The following is a 19535-nucleotide window of genomic DNA, read 5'->3' on the forward strand; positions in this document are numbered from 1 at the left end:
CTGTCGGCTCAGTGGCTCTGCGGCGGAATCTTCCAGGAGCAGGGATTGGACTCATGTCCCCTGCATTGGCAGATGGATTCCCATCCTCTTTGCCATCAGGGAAGTCTGAGATACACAGCCTTTTTAAATTCTGTATGTCCAAGTTCTGCATAAGAGATAAAACTTTGCTTAATTTTCTCAGTAATGTCATTATTTCCTTCAAAGCTGTATGTGTGTGTTAGTCACTCCGTCGTGTCCGACTCATTGCGACCCCGTGGACTGTAGCCCGCCAGGCTCCTCTGTCCATGGGATTCTCCAGGCAAGATTGCTGGAGTGGGCTGCCATGCCCTTCAGCATCAAAGCTGTACATGGAGGAATAAATGTCATCCAATGGCCTTGAAAAATCACACCAGGGTGTCGGAATTTATCTTTTGTGGACTTACGCAGTCTCAAGAGCTGAGTGCGCTCCTATTTTTCCTTTTAACTATAGTTTATGTAACAACTGTGTTAGCAAATGCTGCCATCATGGTCACTGTGAGCTGCGAGTCTCGCCTCCAGACCCCCATGTACTTTCTGCTCCGCAACCTCTCAGTCCTGGACATCTGCTTCTCCTCCATCACCGCCCCCAAGGTCCTGGTGGACCTTCTTTCAGAGAGAAAGACCATCTCCTTCCGTGGTTGCCTCACGCAGATGTTTTTCTTCCACCTCCTCGGGGGCGCAGACATCTTCTCTCTCTCGGTGATGGCCTTTGACCGCTACGTGGCCATCTCCAAGCCCCTGCACTACGTGACCGTCATGAGTCGGGGGCGGTGCACGGCCCTCATTGCGGCCTCCTGGGCGGGGGGCTTCGTCCACTCCATCGTGCAGATCTCCCTGATGCTCCCACTCCCCTTCTGTGGACCCAACGTTGTGGATGGTTTCTACTGCGACGTCCCCCAGGTCCTCAAACTCGCCTGTGCTGACACTGCTGCCCTTGAGCTCCTGATGATCTCCAACAATGGCCTGGTCACCACCCTGTGGTTTGTCCTGCTCCTTGTGTCCTACACAGTCATCCTGACGATGCTGAGGCCTCAGGCCGGGGAGGGCAGGAGGAAAGCCATCTCCACCTGCACCGCCCACATCACGGTGGTCACCCTGCACTTTGTGCCCTGCATCTACGTCTACGCCCGGCCCTTCGCCGCCCTCCCCACTGATAAGGCCGTCTCTGTCACCTTCACTGTCATCTCTCCTCTGCTGAACCCCCTGATCTACACCCTGAGGAACCAGGAGATGAAGGCAGCCATGAGGAGACTGAAGAGGAGATTCATGCTTTCCGAAAGGGGATAGTCTCCTTATAGACTGTGGATCAAGATGTAAGTATATAATTGAAATATTTTCTTAAAATATTAGCTGTCATATAATGGGGCTCAGCTGTACATAGACAATTAACTAGACCAGGATGGCACAGATAGAAAGGACCAGCAACCTGGAACACCTGTATCGGAAAGGAACGCCAGCATGAAGTTATGGGGAAGAACAAAGTTCTTGAGGAATAATTGACAGCAAACCAGGCACAGATGCGGACTGTAGTAGAGATGGGTGTCCAGACAATGGGTAAAGGATCGCTCTCTAACATCCAGGCAGGCAGGAAGCCATGGGGACCTCTGTCTCAACAAAGCAGGGATACAGCTTCTGGGTCCCAGTTCAACGATAGTTCAGTTCAGTAGCTCAGTCATGTCCGACTCTTTGCGACTCCATGAATCACAGCACGCCAGGTCTCCCTGTCCACCACCAACTCCCGGAGTCCACCCAAACCCATGTCCATCGAGTCAGTGATGCCATCCAACCATCTCATCCTCTGTCGTCCCCTTCTCCCTCCCCCAATCCTACCCAGCATTAGCGTCTTTTCCAGTGAGTCAACTCTTTGCATGAGGTGGCCAAAGTATTGGAGTTTCAGCTTCAACATCAGTTCTTCCAATGAACACCCAGGATTGATCTCCTTTAGGATGGACTGGTTGGATCTTCTTGCAGTCCAAGGGACTCTCAAGAGTCTTCTCCAACACCACAGTTCAAAAGCATCAATACTATTTACTAAGCACATGCTAGGTACCAAACACCGTCTGGGAACATTCTTCTCTATCATTTCTGTTTTGTCAGCAACTTTGGGCCTACTCTTTCAATCAGCTCATCTATAAAATACACCAGTATAGCCCCCCCACAACCATCTGTTACATGTAAAGGGTCTTACTTTTGAAGGATCTCCATTGCCTGTCACTCTCTGTGACTTTGTCAAACTTAGACGTGACCTGGGAATTACACAGTCTGATTTTGTGACGTGGTCACGTATAACTACAGCCAATGGGACTCCCTGCCCTGCAGTCCACAACACTGACTCAGGCACAAGCAAGTTTGGTTGAAAGAAGAAAAATGCATATCCAAGCCAATAAATGCTTTTATTTTTCCTATGTGTACCTGTTTACCATTTCCCTTATTGCTGTGTTTTAAAAATTCCATAAAACTTCAAATTAGTGCATCTAATTCTCCTTTATATTCTCAGAGTCTAGAATAGTGTCTGACTCATAAAAGCTTTAAATAAGTGTTTCAAATATGTGGAAAGGGATGAAATGAATGTATATAAGAATATGACACCAAATTCTACTTAATCTTGGTCTTTGAGTATTTAAAGATGACATTACTTCTTCAGGGACTTCCCTGGTGGTCCAGTGGTTAAGAATCCTCACTTCCACTGCATAGGTTTGATAGGGGGCATAGGTGTGATCCCTGGTTAGGAATCTGATCCCACATGTTGTATGACGCAGCCAAAAAAAATAAAAAATAAAATAACATTGACTTTACTTCTTGAACAGATGCTCCTTCATGGAAGCCAAAGGAAAAGGAAATGACTGAATCTGAGTGTACTATGATCTTGCACTCTAGGCTTTATACAGGACCACATCCCTTTATTTTAATGTACTAGGACCAGGTAGGTTTTCCAATTTCTAATTTCTTAAAGCGTAGAAAGATAATGCAGTGCACGTATTGTAGATTACACTGTTGCTCCTATATCATACCGAGTGAATTGTTTCTACTTCAGGAAATGAGACACAGATGGAACTTCAAGTATTTTCCATAGCAACTACACTTACCATATTTTAATTGAAAGTGTCATCCACTGTAAAATACATTTGCCACTCTAATAACAGCTAGGTGGTGAAAAAGAAGAGCTACCATATTACACATACTCATTGATTTTAAGATGCTTCTTAATTTCAGGGACATTTAAATGCAAAGGAAAGAAAAGATTCGTCTTAGAATTTAACAAACTCAATATTCAAAAATACAAAATAATCAGTCCCTGTCTCATGCACACACATACATACACACATACACTTTCCCAAAGAGAGACAGATATAAAGCAAACAAGTTTTATTTTGCCAATCCTATGTTTTAGAAGCACAAAAAAACTGCCATTAATTCAGTAGTACAAAACAGACTTTTTCTAACCAGATTCTGACCACCTATAACACATTTATTATTATGGGCATTATGTTTATATATTATTTATATTTGTTTCTTAGTATTAAAAGAAATTTTGAAACTCCAATGTTTCCTCACTTTAGGGACCAAAGATACTGCTACTACAATTCCTCACCGTGGAAGTAAGGAAAATATTTCTCTTATCTTATGGAAACCTGATAAGATATTCCCTTCTAGGAAAGATCCTATTATTCCCCAAAGATGCAGGCACATTTAAGAGTTACACTTCTTTGGTGGAACAAATAAATACATGCTATGAACTTGTAACCTACTAAAGAAGAGAAGACTCAAAGCACTGAAATGTAGTCTTAAAAATGTACAGGATGGAAGAGACCATATAATTTCCATAGAAAATATAGTTAATAAAAATTGGCTAAACGAGAAAACACCTTAGCAAATCAATAATTATAGATGAACTGAAAAAATTGCCAAAGACAGATCCTTTGAAAAAAATCAGACCCAAATAACTTTGTGGATGATTTCCAATAAATATTCAAGGATCCAGGAATTCCAATTTTCTTATAAATTTTAGAACACTTCTTAATACATTCTATAAGGATACCATAACCCTATTGACAAACTAGATAATAGCATATAATTGATCTAATAATGTCATATATCTAACATAAACACACCAATCACATCTTTAGAGATAGATGTAAAATTCTTGTAAAAAATTAGCAAGTTCCACAGCAATGCATTATGTAATAACAACAAGGTCAAGTGGAATTTATTCTAGTTTCAAAAAGAAATAATATAATTCACTGCAATTTAGATTAAAATATGAAAAGGTGCAATTATTTCAGTGGCTCAAAAATATTCATCATAAATCAGCCCACATCACAGGAAAGCAAAACATACTTAAGAAGCCAGGGATTGAAAAAAAGAAAAGTGACCACCTCAATAAGGAATATTAACAGGAACTATATAGGAAGTATTATGTTTGTGCTCACTCTTTGGGATCCCATAGACTGTAGCCCACCAGGTTCTTTGGAACTGCCCTTGGAATTCTCTGTCTTTGGAATTCTCCAGGCAAGTGGGTTAGCCAGTCTCATCTCCAGGGGATCTTCCCCACCTGGGAATCAAACCCAGGTCTTCTGCATTGCAGTTAGATTCTTTACCGTCTGAGCCACCAAAACTGTTAAGTGACAAAAAGTCTGAAGTAGGAAAGTGAAAGAGGAGAGTGAAAAAGTTGGCTTAAAGCTCAACATTCAGAAAACTAAGATCATGGCATCTGGCCTCAACACTTCATGGGAAATAGATGGGGAAACAGTGGAAACAGTGTCAGACTTTATGTTTTGGGGATCTAAAATCACTGCAGATGGTGATTGCAGCCATGAAATTAAAAGATGCTTACTCCTTGGAAGGAAGGTTATGGCCAATCTAGATAGCATATTTAAAAGCAGAGACATTAGTTTGCCAGCAAAGGTCCGTCTAGTCAAGGCTATGGTTTTTCCAGTAGTCATGTATGGATGTGAGAGTTGGACGGTGAAGAAAGCTGAGTGCCGCAGAATTGATGCTTTTGAACTGTGGTGTTGGAGAAGACTCTTGAGAGTCCCTTGCACTGCAAGGAGATCCAATCAATCCATCCTAAAGGAGATCAATCCTGGGTGTTCATTGGAAGGACTGATGTTGAAGCTGAAACTCCAATACTTTGGCCACCTCATGCGAAGAGCTGACTCATTGGAAAAGACCCTAATGCTGGGTAGGATTGGGGGCTGGAGGAGAAGGGGATGACAGAGGATGAGATGGTTGGATGGTGTCACTGACTCAATGGACGTGGGTTTGGGTGGACTCCGGGAGTTGATGATGGACAGGGAGGCCTGGCGTGCTGCAATTCATGGGGTTGCAAAGAGTCGGACACGACTGAGTGACTGAACTGAACTGAGGATAACTACCAGATTAAGATTATCTGGATTTATGAAATATTATTAAAAGATCCAGCCCCGTGGATTCAGTAATCTCTTTTTTTGTTTTGAAGGCTTATTGAAAATATTAACTATTTGGGTACTGATTTTAAAAATAAATCTAATATAAAGCCTAGTCCACAGGCAAAGTGGGCCTTCTTGTAATCCAGCCAGCAGCTGTGGAGCATCACTACAAGCCCTGGTAGCCGTTATGACCTTTCGTTAAGAGGCTTCATGTTCTGAACACAGGTATGCTTTAGTTTAGATAGAGATTAAGATTTAGTTCTGAAATCTGAGGACACAATCCACAAGATAAAATCATAGTACACAGAACAAAATTGCTCAGAACGTTGAAAACTCATATTTGAAAAGCAGTTCACAATATTACATCTAAATTGCACAGAAGACCCCAGTGATCACTAGGAAATCTACCAGTCCAGTTTTTCCAACCCAAGCAGGTCCAAATATTATACTTAATGACTAAATATTGAAACAGTTTTTATTACTGTCCTTAAATAGAGCATAATACATGCTATCACCACTAGTATTAATTATTACACTTCATTTACAATTCAAAAACACAAGGAAAATAACAAAGCATATAAATGTGGGAAAACTGGGGCGGGAGGGAGTCATTATTCTCAGATGTTGAGATGCTACACCACAAGTTCTGTAAGGAATTCACTGAAATATTATTGAAAATAACAAAAGAATTCAACTCAATGGTAACACATAAAATCAAATTACATGCACCATTGTTTTCCAATACACCATCAATATCTGTAGAGAAAGAGTAACAAGAGGTATTTTAGGCAAAATGAAAAAGCACATATCATGAAACAAAGTCCTGATTTAAACATGCACACGCATTGCTTCTTGCAAACATCCACTTACGTACGAATCCGAATCCACAGGAAGAGAACGGAAAGGCTCAGGACAAAAAACAAATATAAAGCAGAAAACCAGAGAATTGAATACTCCTCCACCAGCGGAAGGGTAAACTGGATAAAAAGCTGTCCCACTAGCAGAGATCACAGTGAAACTTGTTTACCTCAACCTGAACTTTGTGTGGAAAAAGAATCATCTCTTCTGAGACTTCAAAACCCTGACACAAGTCTCAGATTCAAGTTTGCACTGCCTATGAAATAGGAAACACCAAAAGGAAGAATTAACAGTAATGCAGGGTTAATAATGCCTTATGCTGCCTGAAAGAAACAAATATTTCCCTTATCTGAAGGAATGCGCACTAAACCTAAGCCTTTGAAGATTTCCACATAAATGGCTTGAGCACAAATTCATAGAACAAAATTTTAAATGCATGCAGAAACAAGTCGTTATTAGCAAGAATCAAAAGAAACAACCAAGGACTTCCCTGGTGGTCCAGTGGTTCAGAATCTATCTTCCGATGCAGGGAAGAAGGGTTCAATCCCTGGTCAGGGAACCAAGATCCCACATGCTGCAGGACAGTTAAGCCCGTGGGCAGCAAAGAATCAGCAGGCCACAACGAAGACCAACACAGTCAAATAAATAAATAAGCAGAACAACCAAAGCACAATGTGACCCTCAAGGACTTTGAACACTGAAGTAATCAGATACAGACCGCAACATAAATACAAAGCTAAAAACAAAAATCAAAGTTTTTAAGTGAGCAAGAAAAAAGATAATAAAAGAGAAAAGTAAATTTGTAAACAGAATAAATTAAAACTTCTAGAAATGAAAGCTGAATATGAACTGAATAACTCCCTGAAATGGGACACATATTGACAAAGAGATAGAATACACAAGAAGGATGGTTAAGATACGTAGGAAAGAAGATGAATAAATCTAATAAATAATATATCTGACATGAGTTCCAGAATGAAAAAAATAATATGAATGAAAAAATAATAGGAAAGGTCACTGTTTTATGGGATATAACGGGGAAATTTCCACGACTAATGAAAAATGCAAATTCTCAGATTCATAACACATCATCCTAGAATACTTGAGGAATAGAATCACATATAGTCACATTGTGATAAAACTGTAAATCACAAAAGTCAAAACGTGCATCACTTCTATACACTAACAACAGTCTATCAGAAAAATTAAGAAAACAACTGAATTTACAATTGCATCAAAAGAGTAAAATACTTAGGAATAAATTTAACCAAAGAGATGAAATATCTGTTCACTGAAAACTATAAAATACTGATTAAAGAAATTGAATAAAATCAAATAAATGGAAAGATAATCCATGCTAATGGACAGGGACAATTCATATTACAAAATTTACATTCTACCCAAAGATAGCTGCTGATTCCATGTAATCTCCATCAAAATTCCAAAAGTAATTTTCACAAAAATAGAAAAGCAATCCTTAAATTTGTGCGCTACCATAAAAGACTCCATAGTCAAAGCAATCCTGAGAAAGAAAAAAAGCTAGAGGCATCACACTTATCATTTGAAACTATACTACAAAGCTATAGTAATCAAAACAGCATAATACTAGCATAAAAATAGATATAGAGACCAATGGAACAGAATCAAGAACCCAGAAATAAATCAGTGCAGTTGCAATCATTTAATTTATAGGGTGGGGGTAGGGGAAAGCCAAGAATATACAATGGGGAAAGGATACTCAGTTCAATAAATGTTGCTGGGAAAACTGGATAACCACATGCATGATATCAAAACTGGACCCATATCTTACATCTCTCACAAAAATTCACTTGAATGGATTAAATATTTAAGTATAAGACCTGATACCACAAAACTCTTAGAAGGAGAATGGGGGGAAATCTCCTTGACCTTCGTCTTGGCAATGATTTTTTTATCTGACACCAAAAGCACCAGCAACAAAGCAAAAATTAATAAATGGGGCTGCATCAAATTAAAAGCTTCTCAACCTAATGTCCGTCAACAGATGAATAAATAAAGAAGATGTCATACATATATACAATGGAATATTCAGTTCAGTTCAGTTCAGTCACTCAGTCGTGTCTGACAGTTTGCAACCCCATGAATCGCAGCACACCAGGCCTCCCTGTCCATCACCAACTCCCGGAGTGCACCCAAACCCAAGTCCACTGAGTCGGTGATGCCATCCAGCTATCTCATCCTCTGTCATCCCCTTCTCCTCCTTCCTCCAATCCTTCCCAGCATCAGGGTCTTTTCAAATGAGTCAGTTGTTCGCATCAGGTGGCCAAAGTATTGGAGTTTCAGCTTCAACATCAGTCCTTCCAATGAACACCCAGGATTGATCTCCTTTAGGATGGACTGGTGGGATCTCCTTGCAGTCCAAGGGACTCTCAAGAGTCTTCTCCAACACCACAGTTCAAAAGCATCAATTCTTCTGTGCTCAGCTTTCTTTATAGTCCAACTCTCACAGCCATACGTGACCACTGGAAAAACCATAGCCTTGACTAGATGGACCTTTGTTGGCAAAGTAAAGTCTCTGCTTTTTAATATGCTATCTAGGTTGGTCATAACTTTCCTTCCAAGGAGTAAGCATCTTTTAATTTCATGGCTGCAGTCACCATCTGCAGTGATTTTGGAGCCCAGAAAAATAAAGTCTGACACTGTTTCCACTGTTTCCCCATCTATTTGACATGAAGTGATGGGACTGGATGCCATGAGTTTAGTTTTCTGAATGTTGAGCTTTAAGCCAACTTTTTCACTCTCCATTTTCACTGTCATCAAGAGGCTCTTTAGTTCTTCTTCACTTTCTGCCATAAGGGTGGTGTCATCTGCATATCTGAGGTTATTGATATTTCTCCCGGCAATCTTGATTCCAGCTTGTGCTTCTTCCAGCCCAGCGTTTCTCATGATGTACTCTGCATATAAGTTAAATAAGCAGGGTGACAATATACAGCCTTGACGTACTCCTTTTCCTATTTAGAACCAGTCTGTTGTTCCATGTCCAGTTCTAACTGTTGTCTCCTGACCTGCATACAGGTTTCTCAAGAGGCAGGTCAGGTGGTCTGGTATTCCCATCTCTTTAAGAATTGTCCACAGTTTATTGTGATCCATACAGTCAAAGGCTTTGGCATAGTCAATAAGGCAGAAATAGATGTTTTTCTGGAACTCTCTTGCTTTTTCGATGATCCAGTGGATGTTGGCAATCTGATCTCTGGTTCCTCTCCCTTTTCTAAAACCATCTGAACATCTGGAAGTTCACGGTTCATGTATTGCTGAAGCCTGGCTTGGAGAATTTAAAGCATTACTTTACTAGAGTGTGAGATGAGTGCAATTGTGTGATAGTTTGAGCATTCTTTTGCATTGCCTTTCTTTGGGATTGGAATGAAAACTGACCTTTTCCAGTCCTGTGGCCACTGCTTAGTTTTCCATATTTGCTGTCATATTAATTAGCCATTAAAAAGAATGAAATAATGCCATAAATAGCAACATAGATAAACCTGGAGATGATCATACTAAGTGAAGTAAATCAGGTAAAGATAAATATCATATGATATCACTGATACGTGGAATCTTTAAAAAAAAATTATACAAATGAACTTATTTACAAAACAGAATCAGATTCACAGATTTAGAGAACAAACATGTGATTACTAGTGGGGGAAGAGTCCAGAGAGGCGACAGATTGGGAATTTGGGATTGACATGTACACAGTGCTATAATTACAATAAAATGCATTTCCATGGGGAAAAAAACCAAAAAGTATCTGCAAAACAAAACAAATAATCAACAAATGAAAAAATAACCTAAAGAATGAGACAAGATATTTGTAAATCATATATCAGGTAAGGGGTTAATATCCAAAATGTATAAAGAACTCATACAACTCAGTAGCAGGAAAAAAATTTTCAATTTTAAAACATGCAAAGGAACTGAATAGATCTTTTTCCAAACAAGACATACAAATGTCAACAGGTATATGACAAGGTGCTCAATGTCACAAAACATCAGAGAAATGCAAATCAAAATCACAATGAGATATTACTCAACATCCGGAGTAGGTTGCCATTTCCTTCTCCAGGGGATCTTCCCAACCCAGGGATCAAACCCAGGTCTCTATGTTACAGGCAGATTCTTTACCACTGAGCTACCAGGGAGGCCCTCTATTAGAATAACTATAATCAAAAAGACATGAAGTAAGTGTCAGCAAGGATATGGAGAAGAGGAAATCCTTGCACACCCTTGGTGGAAATATAAATCGGTACAGCTACTTTGAAAAACAATATAGAGGTTTTTCAAGAAATTGAAAGTAGAACTACAAATGAGCTAGCAATTCCACCTCTGGGTATATATCCAAAGGAAATGAAATCAGGATCTAGAAGTATAAGTAATCCCATGGTAATTGTAGCATTATTCATAATACCCAAGATGGAAAAACAATCTAAATGTCCATCAGTGAATAAATGGATAAAGATGTGGATAAATACATATATATTATCAGCCATAAAAAGAAGGAAATCCTGCCATTTGCAACAACATGGATGGACCTTATGAAATAAGTCTTAATGAAATACGTCAGACAAGACAAATACTGTATGATATCATTTATATGTGGAATCTAAAGATCTGAATTTAAACAGAGTTGGTTGCCAGGTGCTGAAGGTGAAAGAAAGGAAGGGATGATGTTCAAAGGGTATAAACTTTCAGTTAAAATATAAATAAGTTTAGAGGATCTAATATCCATTGTGGTGATACTGGTTCACTATCAGTTCAGTTCAGTTGCTCAGTTGTGTCCGACTCTGCAACCCCATGGATGGCAGCACTCCGTGCCTCCCTGTCCATCGCCAACTCCACACTCAAGCTTATGTCCATCGAGTTGGTGATGCCATCCAACCATCTCATCCTGTCGTCCCCTTCTCCTCCCACCTTCAATCTTTCCCAGCATCAGGGTCTTTTCCATTACAGTTCATAATACTGTATGAAATACTTTGAAGTGATCTCACCTGAAAAAAGAATTAGTATATATGTGAGATGATAGAGTTTTTATTTAACAAGAATAACCATTTTTGGAGTATATAAATGTATCAAGCAACAAGTTGTGTATGCTTAAAAAATACACAGTGTTGTATTAACTCATTAATGTTAGTCACTCAGTCGTGTCCGACTCTTTGTGACCCCACGGACTATAGCACTCTAGGCTCCTCTGTCCATGGAATTCTCCAGGCAAGAATATTGAAATGGGTTGCCATTTCCTTCTCCAGGGAATTTTCCTGACCCAAGGATTGAACCCAGGTCTCCTGCATACTCTTTACTGACTGAGCTACCAGGGCATAAGTCAATTATATTTCTACAAAGGTGGAAAAAATACTCATCTCAAACACATAACAAGTATACATATAGTTTTTATCATGTAGACTAGTTTAATATACTAAAATAAAATCAAAAGCAGGTATATTCAAACCCATCAGCATTCTAGAAACAAAGCACATTCCATGTGAAATGAAATCATTTAATAGATTGAATTAATATTAAATTACTATAATTGTGTGGACAACTTTACTAATGTACTTATCTTGCTGTGTGGAAACAGAGATGTCATGTGAGTACACTTTCGGAAAACAAGAAAATCGTGTGGTCCCCAAACATCATCTAAGTCATGTTTCTCTGTGTGAGGATACCCATGAGACTATAAGCACCCCGTGTAGACTCAGAAACTAGAAGAACAGCAAAGGATTTGAGGTCCAGTTTTCTTTTTCTAGTTTTTGGCAATGGAATTAAAACTCACTTGTCTATGATGTCCTCTGAGCCTAACACCGCAGCAAAACTGGACCTTTAAGGAACAGTCACTGGCTTGTGTTAACAAAGTTCTGATTGAGCTGTGGACAAAGGCATGGATTTCACCTACTGCCTCTAAATAATCTGGACACCAATTAAAATGTGTCCACGCGTATGTGTGTATGTTTGTGTGTGTATCTTGGTGACTTTTTAATAGCTCCCATTGAAAATTCATCACCAAGAGCACGCTGAGGCACTTGACTTCCCCTCCTTGTCCAACAATATTCCCTTTCCAGTTCTTATATGAGGCCAGACGTTAAGGGAGTTGTGCGTAAGACACAGTGAAAGAACCTTGAAGATGTGAATCTTTGAATCTGCCCTTTCTCTCCTGAAAGGGGAGAAATGACACCAAGATACTTAGTCTCCATAGGGCTTCACCTTCAGAAACAAAATTTTCAAGAATTAATGCCACCAGCATTTTTTTCTGCACTTACCCAATGGCATACACTTCAGACACGGAGTTTCAGGATCAAAGGAATTAGGTAAAGACCTTTAACTTCTAGCTAAGGTTAAAGATTATGCATAGAGAAATTGAGATGTCATTACTGATTTTGTAAAAATAGTTTGATGTTAATACTTCTCAGTTCTATGAAATATTTCAGAGCTAAGATGGTCTTCTCAGTGACAGAAACAGCAAAGGTGGGTGTTAATCATTGGAAAGAATAGTGTTATGTTAAGAGGAATACAGAAATGTGACCCATTCAGTGGGATTTTCAGAGCCCCTTTCTGCCAACGGCTTATCTTCAGACAGATTATCAAACACTTTTGTTATACAAAATTAGTATGTGTATATATACATGTGTGTGTGTGTGTCTTTAATATATACATGATTGAAGTTTTTTTAAAAAGACATTGTTTCTTTGTTTCTTTCTATCCTGTTTCCATGTCTTCTTCCTTTCAACCAAACATTGATTCATAATATATTCCACATGAAAACCAAGAATAGCATTAATATTTACCCATGGATGGTGGTAATATTAAATACTTTTAATACCTTTCCCTATCAGTTTGGGTCAGTTCAGTCGCTCAGTTGTGTCCAACTCTTTGCGACCCCATGGACTGCAGCACATCAGGCCTCCCTGTCCATCACCAACTCCGGGAGTTTACTCAAACTCATGTCCATTGAGTCGGTGATGCCATCCAGCCATCTCATCCTCTGTCGTCCCCTTCTCCTCCTGCCTTCAATCTTTCCCAGCATCAGGGTCTTTCCAAATGAGTCGGTTCTTTGCATCAAGTCACCGAAGTATCGGAGTTGGCTTTAAAAAATGGTACCTTTGGTCAGTGCCGAAAATCATGACATCACTTTCATATGTCCTGGTCCACCCCATTCTACTTCTTCTCTTCTCATAACACATTTCACACTTCATCATTTATTACACTTATCAACTGACACAAATCATTCATTTCATTAGGCTGCAAACATTTTGACAACATGGTCCAATTTCTCTACATGCATTTGAAGATTGCAAAAAGTGGTCACTTGCTAAGTATAAGGAGGAACAAATAATATTATAATATCTCCTAAGAATAGTTAATAGCATCTTATGTAAAAACAGGTATCATTCTAATGATAGCAGTGTCTCTCCCCGCTGTGATCCCCCACCCTTTATCCTTGACCCATAGAAGGAGAGAGGCAAAGGAGAGCTTGCCTGATACAGTCTGGACCACGTCTCAGAACTGGGCCACTATTCTTATTGTCTCCCTCAGATTCAAACAAGAATCACGTCAGTTATACAAGATGAATATATTCCGGAGATTTGCTGTACAAAACTGTGGCCAAAGTTAATGATAACTAAGTCTGCATTTGAAATTTTTGATAAGAGGGTAGCTCTCATGTTTGTGTTTTTACCACAATAAGAAATATTAAAACATCTTTTGAGGTTTGGATTTACACATTGTTTCAGCCTGCAGTACTGCAGTTCATGGGGTCACAAAGAGTTGGACACAGTCGAGCAACTGAACATCGTTTCAGTCTGTGCTCCAACAGCGAATATAAAATATTTTAAAAGAATTATTAACTACATTGTCTCATCAGTACTAAATCACAGTGACAAGTTACCTACACAAGATAATAAACTGTAATTTTAAGAAATTCTGTATAAAATGGCCAAGCCAAAGGAAACTGACCCCTACACAGCAACACTGTGATCAGAAAGAGGTGGTATCTTTTTTAGGAAGTCAACAGAATATTTAGGGAATTCCCTGGTGACAGATGGTAAAGAATCTGCCTGCAATGCAGGAGACCTGGGTTCGATCCCTGGGTTGGGAAGATCCCCTGGAGGAGGGCATGGCAACCCACTCCAGTCCTCTTGCCTGGGGAATCCTCATGGACAGAGGAGCCTGGAGGGCTACAGCCCACGGGGTCGCAAAGAGTCGGACACGACTGAGCAACTAAGCACAACAACAGAACATTTACTGAAAGCATGTTAAACTTGTAGACTATGGGTCCACAATGCCTGGAACTGTCTTCTCTTTTAATACAAAGATATGGTTTGAATACAAAAAATGCTTGAGACAGCTCCTGACGTCAATCAATGTGTGGCTTTGAGAACGAACTTATGATTGCCAGGGGAGAAGAAGGGCAGGAAGAGATAGTTGGGGTTTGGGATGGACACGTACACTCTGCTGTGTTTACAATGGAAAACCAACAAAGCCCTACTGTAGAGCACAGGGACTGAGCTACCTGGCAGCTCGGATGGGAGGTGTGTTTAGGGGAGAATGGATGCATGTACATGTACGGCTGAGTCCCTTTGCTGTCCACCCGAAACGACCACAATGTTGTTAATCGGCTGTATGCCAATATAAAATAAAAAGTTTTTTAAAAAATAAAGAAAAACATGATACAAATAAAACAGAGAAGATCTAATGAAAAAATTAATTAGGGTGAAATTAAAAATGATAATAATATTTTAAAACAAAAGGATATAAATAAAATTGTATGTAAATTAAATGTCCCTGCTTAGCACAAATGCTTTTTCTTTTCAAAACTAGTTTCATGGGAAGACAATTAATTGAATGATTTCTCATATGATAATTTGATTGAATCACCAACTGATTGCAATCTTAAAAATTTGGACAATTCAACATTTTGCAAACAATGCAGCAACCTGAGGAATACCTGAATTGCATTCATAGAAGAAAACAAGATAAATAGCTGAGCACTTTCATGTGAAGGAGCTTCAAACAAAACAGAAGAAAGACGATGAGTCCATGGGGCTGGGAAATGGCACCAGGGTTAGAGAATTTATTTTCCTCGGCCTGACCCAGAATCAAGAGCTGAGCTTGGTCTTAGTTCTCTTCCTCCTTTTGGTGTACGTCACCACGCTGCTGGGAAACCTCCTCATCACAGTCACGGTGACCTGGGACTCGCGTCTGCACACCCCCATGTACTTTTTGCTCCGGAATTTATCTGTTGCCGACATCTGCTTTTCCTCCATCACAGCCCCCAAGGTCCTGGCGGACCTTCTGGCCCAGACAAAGGCCATCTCCTTCAATGGCTGCTTCACCCAGATGTTTTTCTTCCATCTTATTGGAGGAGTGGATGTATTTTCTTTATCACTGATGGCACTAGATCGGTACGTGGCCATCACTAAGCCCCTGCACTACATGACCATCATGAGTAGAGGCCGATGCATTGGGATGATAGTGGCCTCCTGGGCGGGGGGCTTCGTCCACTCCGTCGTGCAGATCTCCCTGCTTCTCCCACTCCCCTTCTGTGGGCCCAACGTCCTGGACACTTTCTACTGCGACGTCCCGCAGGTCCTCAAACTCGCCTGCGCTGACACTGCTGCCCTTGAGCTCCTGATGATCTCCAACAGCGGGCTGCTCACCGCCCTGTGGTTCCTCTTCCTCCTGGTATCGTACACGGTCATATTATTACTAGTGAGGTCTCGGGCCGGGGAGGGCAGGGGGAAAGCCATCTCCACCTGCACCGCCCACATCACGGTGGTCACCCTGCACTTTGGGCCCTGCATCTACGTCTACGCACGGCCCTTCTCCGCCCTTCCCACCGATAAGGCCATCTCTCTCACCTTCACGGTCATCTCCCCTCTGCTGAACCCCCTGATCTACACCCTGAGGAACCAGGAGATGAAGGCAGCCATGAGGAGACTGAGGGGAAGACTCGGGCCTTCTGTAATGAGATAGAGTAACACTTTTCAACTTCTTCATCTACAAGGACACCTTTCATTATTTTTCCCATAGAGTCATATTTATATAGTCAAATACATTGTCAATAAAGCAACTGCCTGTACTAGGTAACACTTTACTTTGGGATTTAAGTTAGTAGATTACTGGTAACCCAAGCCTCTGGTGAGCACAAAGTATCAGTGTTATAGGGTTAAGCTGATGTATTTTTACTCAAAGACCAAAGTAACAATGTGTCAATCATGAAAGCTATATGGCAGATGAAGAGACTGACTGAATCTAACCCCTTTTCCAAAAGGCAAGTAAATAGAAGAATAAAGATAGAGTGATTTGCTCAAGCTCCCATCTCGAGTTAATTCCAGAAAGAAGTCTTCAGATACTCAGTCATTGCTGTCACCATATGAACGCAATTTATTTCATTAGTGGATCTGTCCATGCCAAATTGCAATGCTCTTCTAGAAACTTCTCATGATCAGTGCCTCTGAAATACATGTATATGAATACATATGGCCTATCACAGATTAAGGAATTTTTTCTGCTGAGCTAAACTCCATATGGGCTCCCAAGCTAGTGAGCACCTCAAAGGTACATAATGGTTGCACCCCTGGATTCCTATCAGAACGAAGAAGCTTGGGAAGATTTCCCTTGATGGCCTCAAGGCATTCACCTCATGCAGAAGCAGACATGCCAGATTCACATCCTTGTAAGTTTAGACACAGGCAGGTAGGACCTCAGGGACCCTACACAAAGAGGAGCCCTTTCTCCTTAGTCAAGGGCTACTTTTCAGTTGCAAACCTTTCCAGGGCCAAACTCAGATAGGATTTACATTCTTCCCACTGGAAACAGAGAGAAAGACAGAAGGTGTCAAAGAAGATAAAACTCTAACCAGACTGTCTATTTTTCCGTCGGTTAGTGTTTGTCAAGAGGCAGCATAGACTACCATTTTTGTCTGCAAATATGGTCAATGTAAAAAGTAAAGCATTGCAGCTGAGAGCTCTAACTTCAGAGTCATGCAAACCTGGCTCTAAACCCTACCTCCGCCACCCATCAACTGTGTGATCTTGAGTTAATTTAACTTTTTTTTTTCAGTTATTTATTTTGGCTGCACTGGGTCTTCATTGCTGTGAGCGGGCTTTCTCGAGCTGTGGTGAGCGGCGACTACCCTCCAGTTAGTTTACCCTCCAGAGAAGCAGAGCATGGCTTCTCTTTTTGTGGAGCGTGAGCTCCAGGGCAGTGGGCTTAGCAGTCATGGCTCACGGACTTGGTTAGTCACTCCTCGGATTGTGGGATCTTCCCAGATCAGGGATCAAGCCCCGTGTCCCCTGTTTTGACAGGCAGATTCTTTTTTTTTTTTTTTTTATAAATTTATTTATTTTAGTTGGGGGCTAATTACTTTACAATATTGTAATAGTTTTTGCCATACATTGACATGAATCAGCCATGGGTTTACATGTGTTCCCCTTCCTGGACCCCCCACCCACCTCCCTCCCCATCCCATCCCTCTGGGTCATCCCATTGCCCCAGCCCTGAGCATTTGTCTCATGCATCGAACCTGGAATGGTGTTCTGTTTCACATATGATAATATACATGTTTCAATGCTATTCTCCCAGAACGTCCCACCCTCACCTTCTCCCTCAGAGTCCATAAAATTGTTCCATGCATCTGTGTCTCTTATTCTGTCTCGCATATAGGGTTATCGTTACCATCTTTCAAATTCCATATATATGCATTAGTATACTGTATTGTTGTTTTTCTTTCTGGCTTACTTCACTCTGTATAATGGGCTCCAGTTTCATCCATCTCAGTAGAACCGATTCAAATGTATTTTTTTAATGGCTGAGTAATATTCCATTGTGTATATGTACCACAGATTCCTTATCCATTCATCTGCTGATGGACATCTAGGTTGCTTCCATGTCCTGGCTATTGTAAACAGTGCTGCGATGAACATTGGGGTACACGCGTCTCTTTCAATTCTGGTTTCCTCGGTGTATATGCCCAGCAGTGGGATTGCTGGGTCATATGGCAGGCAGATTCTTAACCACTGGACCATCAGGGAAGTCCCTTGAGTTACTTCAACCCTTCACAGGTCACAGTTCACCTATCCAAATGTACTTACACGATCTCCTGGAGTTGCTGTGATGGCTAGCAGGAGATGATATATGAAACACAATCCCTGGCAGATAGTAAATGCTTAGTCAAAGGCAAATGGATCCATTTTATTTATTTATTTTTATATTAGTGTTCATGCTTCTCTCTTTTCCAAAATGAAAATAACTTTATTTTAAAATTACACTTATTATATATTTCTTACCTAAAATGCAAAAAGCTTAGAAAGCATAAAGCAGATAGTTAAAAATCTCCTACAAACTGCTTTGCCCATCTGTGGTAAAAACCACAAATGGGTCCATTTTAATATGATCCTTTTTGCTCTTCCTAACATACATTCTGTCCCCCATCAGCCTGTTACATTCTTCTCCTATATGGCCCATATTCATCATTATTAGGAAAAACAATAGTGTGGAAAAGGTGGGAATGTACACTGAATTCAAAGCGGCTATCATCTTAAAATTTCTAGCTTTCTGCGACTTCCCTGGTAGTTAAGCCTGCACGCTCGCAGTGCCTGGGGCTGGAGTTCCGATCCTGCTCAGGGAGCCACGTGCCACTAAGAGTTTGCATGGCTGCAACTGAAAAAAGATCTTGCATGCTGCAATGAAGAGCAAAGATCCTGCCTCTGCAACTAAGACCTGCTGCAGCCAAATTCCTTAATTTTCAAGAAAAGAAAGTGCATCTATAATGTACACCATAGAGTCTCTGAGCCACCCCGACTGTGGCCACAGAGGTGTGATTTTTCTATTGTTGCCCTTTACTGAAGTTTCAGTTTCCCAGCTGACCAAGCAGACCAGTCTTGGCGAGGAAGACAGCTGCGTGACCCAGGCTGTGTTTTCACAGGACGTTCTCTTCCTAAGCCAAGGAGGGTGACACACTGTCTCACGTGCTTCCTCTGGAGAAGAGGATATGACCTGGGTGTTCACTGGTGCCTCTGCAGGTACCTGTGAGATGGGTCAGAGTGGGGATGAGGGAGACGGAGAGAGAGAAGGAAGGCTTGGTGACCTTTTAATGAGTCCCACAAGAACAGCACTGAATTGGCCACTTAGCTTCTGCATTCATACCCAACAACATTCCCACTGCGAATTCCTTGATGAGGCTGTGGCTGGGGGACTAATAGAGGTGACCAAGGCACTGCAAGGCAA

General features: G+C 40.8%; 2 protein-coding genes across 2 annotated transcripts; both read left to right on the forward strand.

The window, feature by feature from the left end:
• The first annotated feature begins 369 nt into the window (after nt 1–369).
• On the forward strand, nt 370–1305 carry LOC145526979 (olfactory receptor 4D11-like). Its single transcript, XM_081544079.1, has one exon. It carries the CDS (start codon nt 370–372, stop codon nt 1303–1305), a length of 936 nt encoding a protein of 311 aa, XP_081400205.1.
• Nucleotides 1306–15344: 14039 nt separating this feature from the next.
• LOC145527114 (olfactory receptor 4D10-like) lies at nt 15345–16280 on the forward strand. Its single transcript, XM_081544568.1, has one exon. It carries the CDS (start codon nt 15345–15347, stop codon nt 16278–16280), a length of 936 nt encoding a protein of 311 aa, XP_081400694.1.
• The last annotated feature ends 3255 nt before the right edge of the window (nt 16281–19535 follow it).

This window comes from Giraffa tippelskirchi, chromosome 11 (genome assembly GCF_054371585.1).
Source record: "Giraffa tippelskirchi isolate mGirTip1 chromosome 11, T2T-mGirTip1v1.2.pri, whole genome shotgun sequence".
Taxonomy (NCBI): Eukaryota; Metazoa; Chordata; class Mammalia; order Artiodactyla; family Giraffidae; genus Giraffa; species Giraffa tippelskirchi.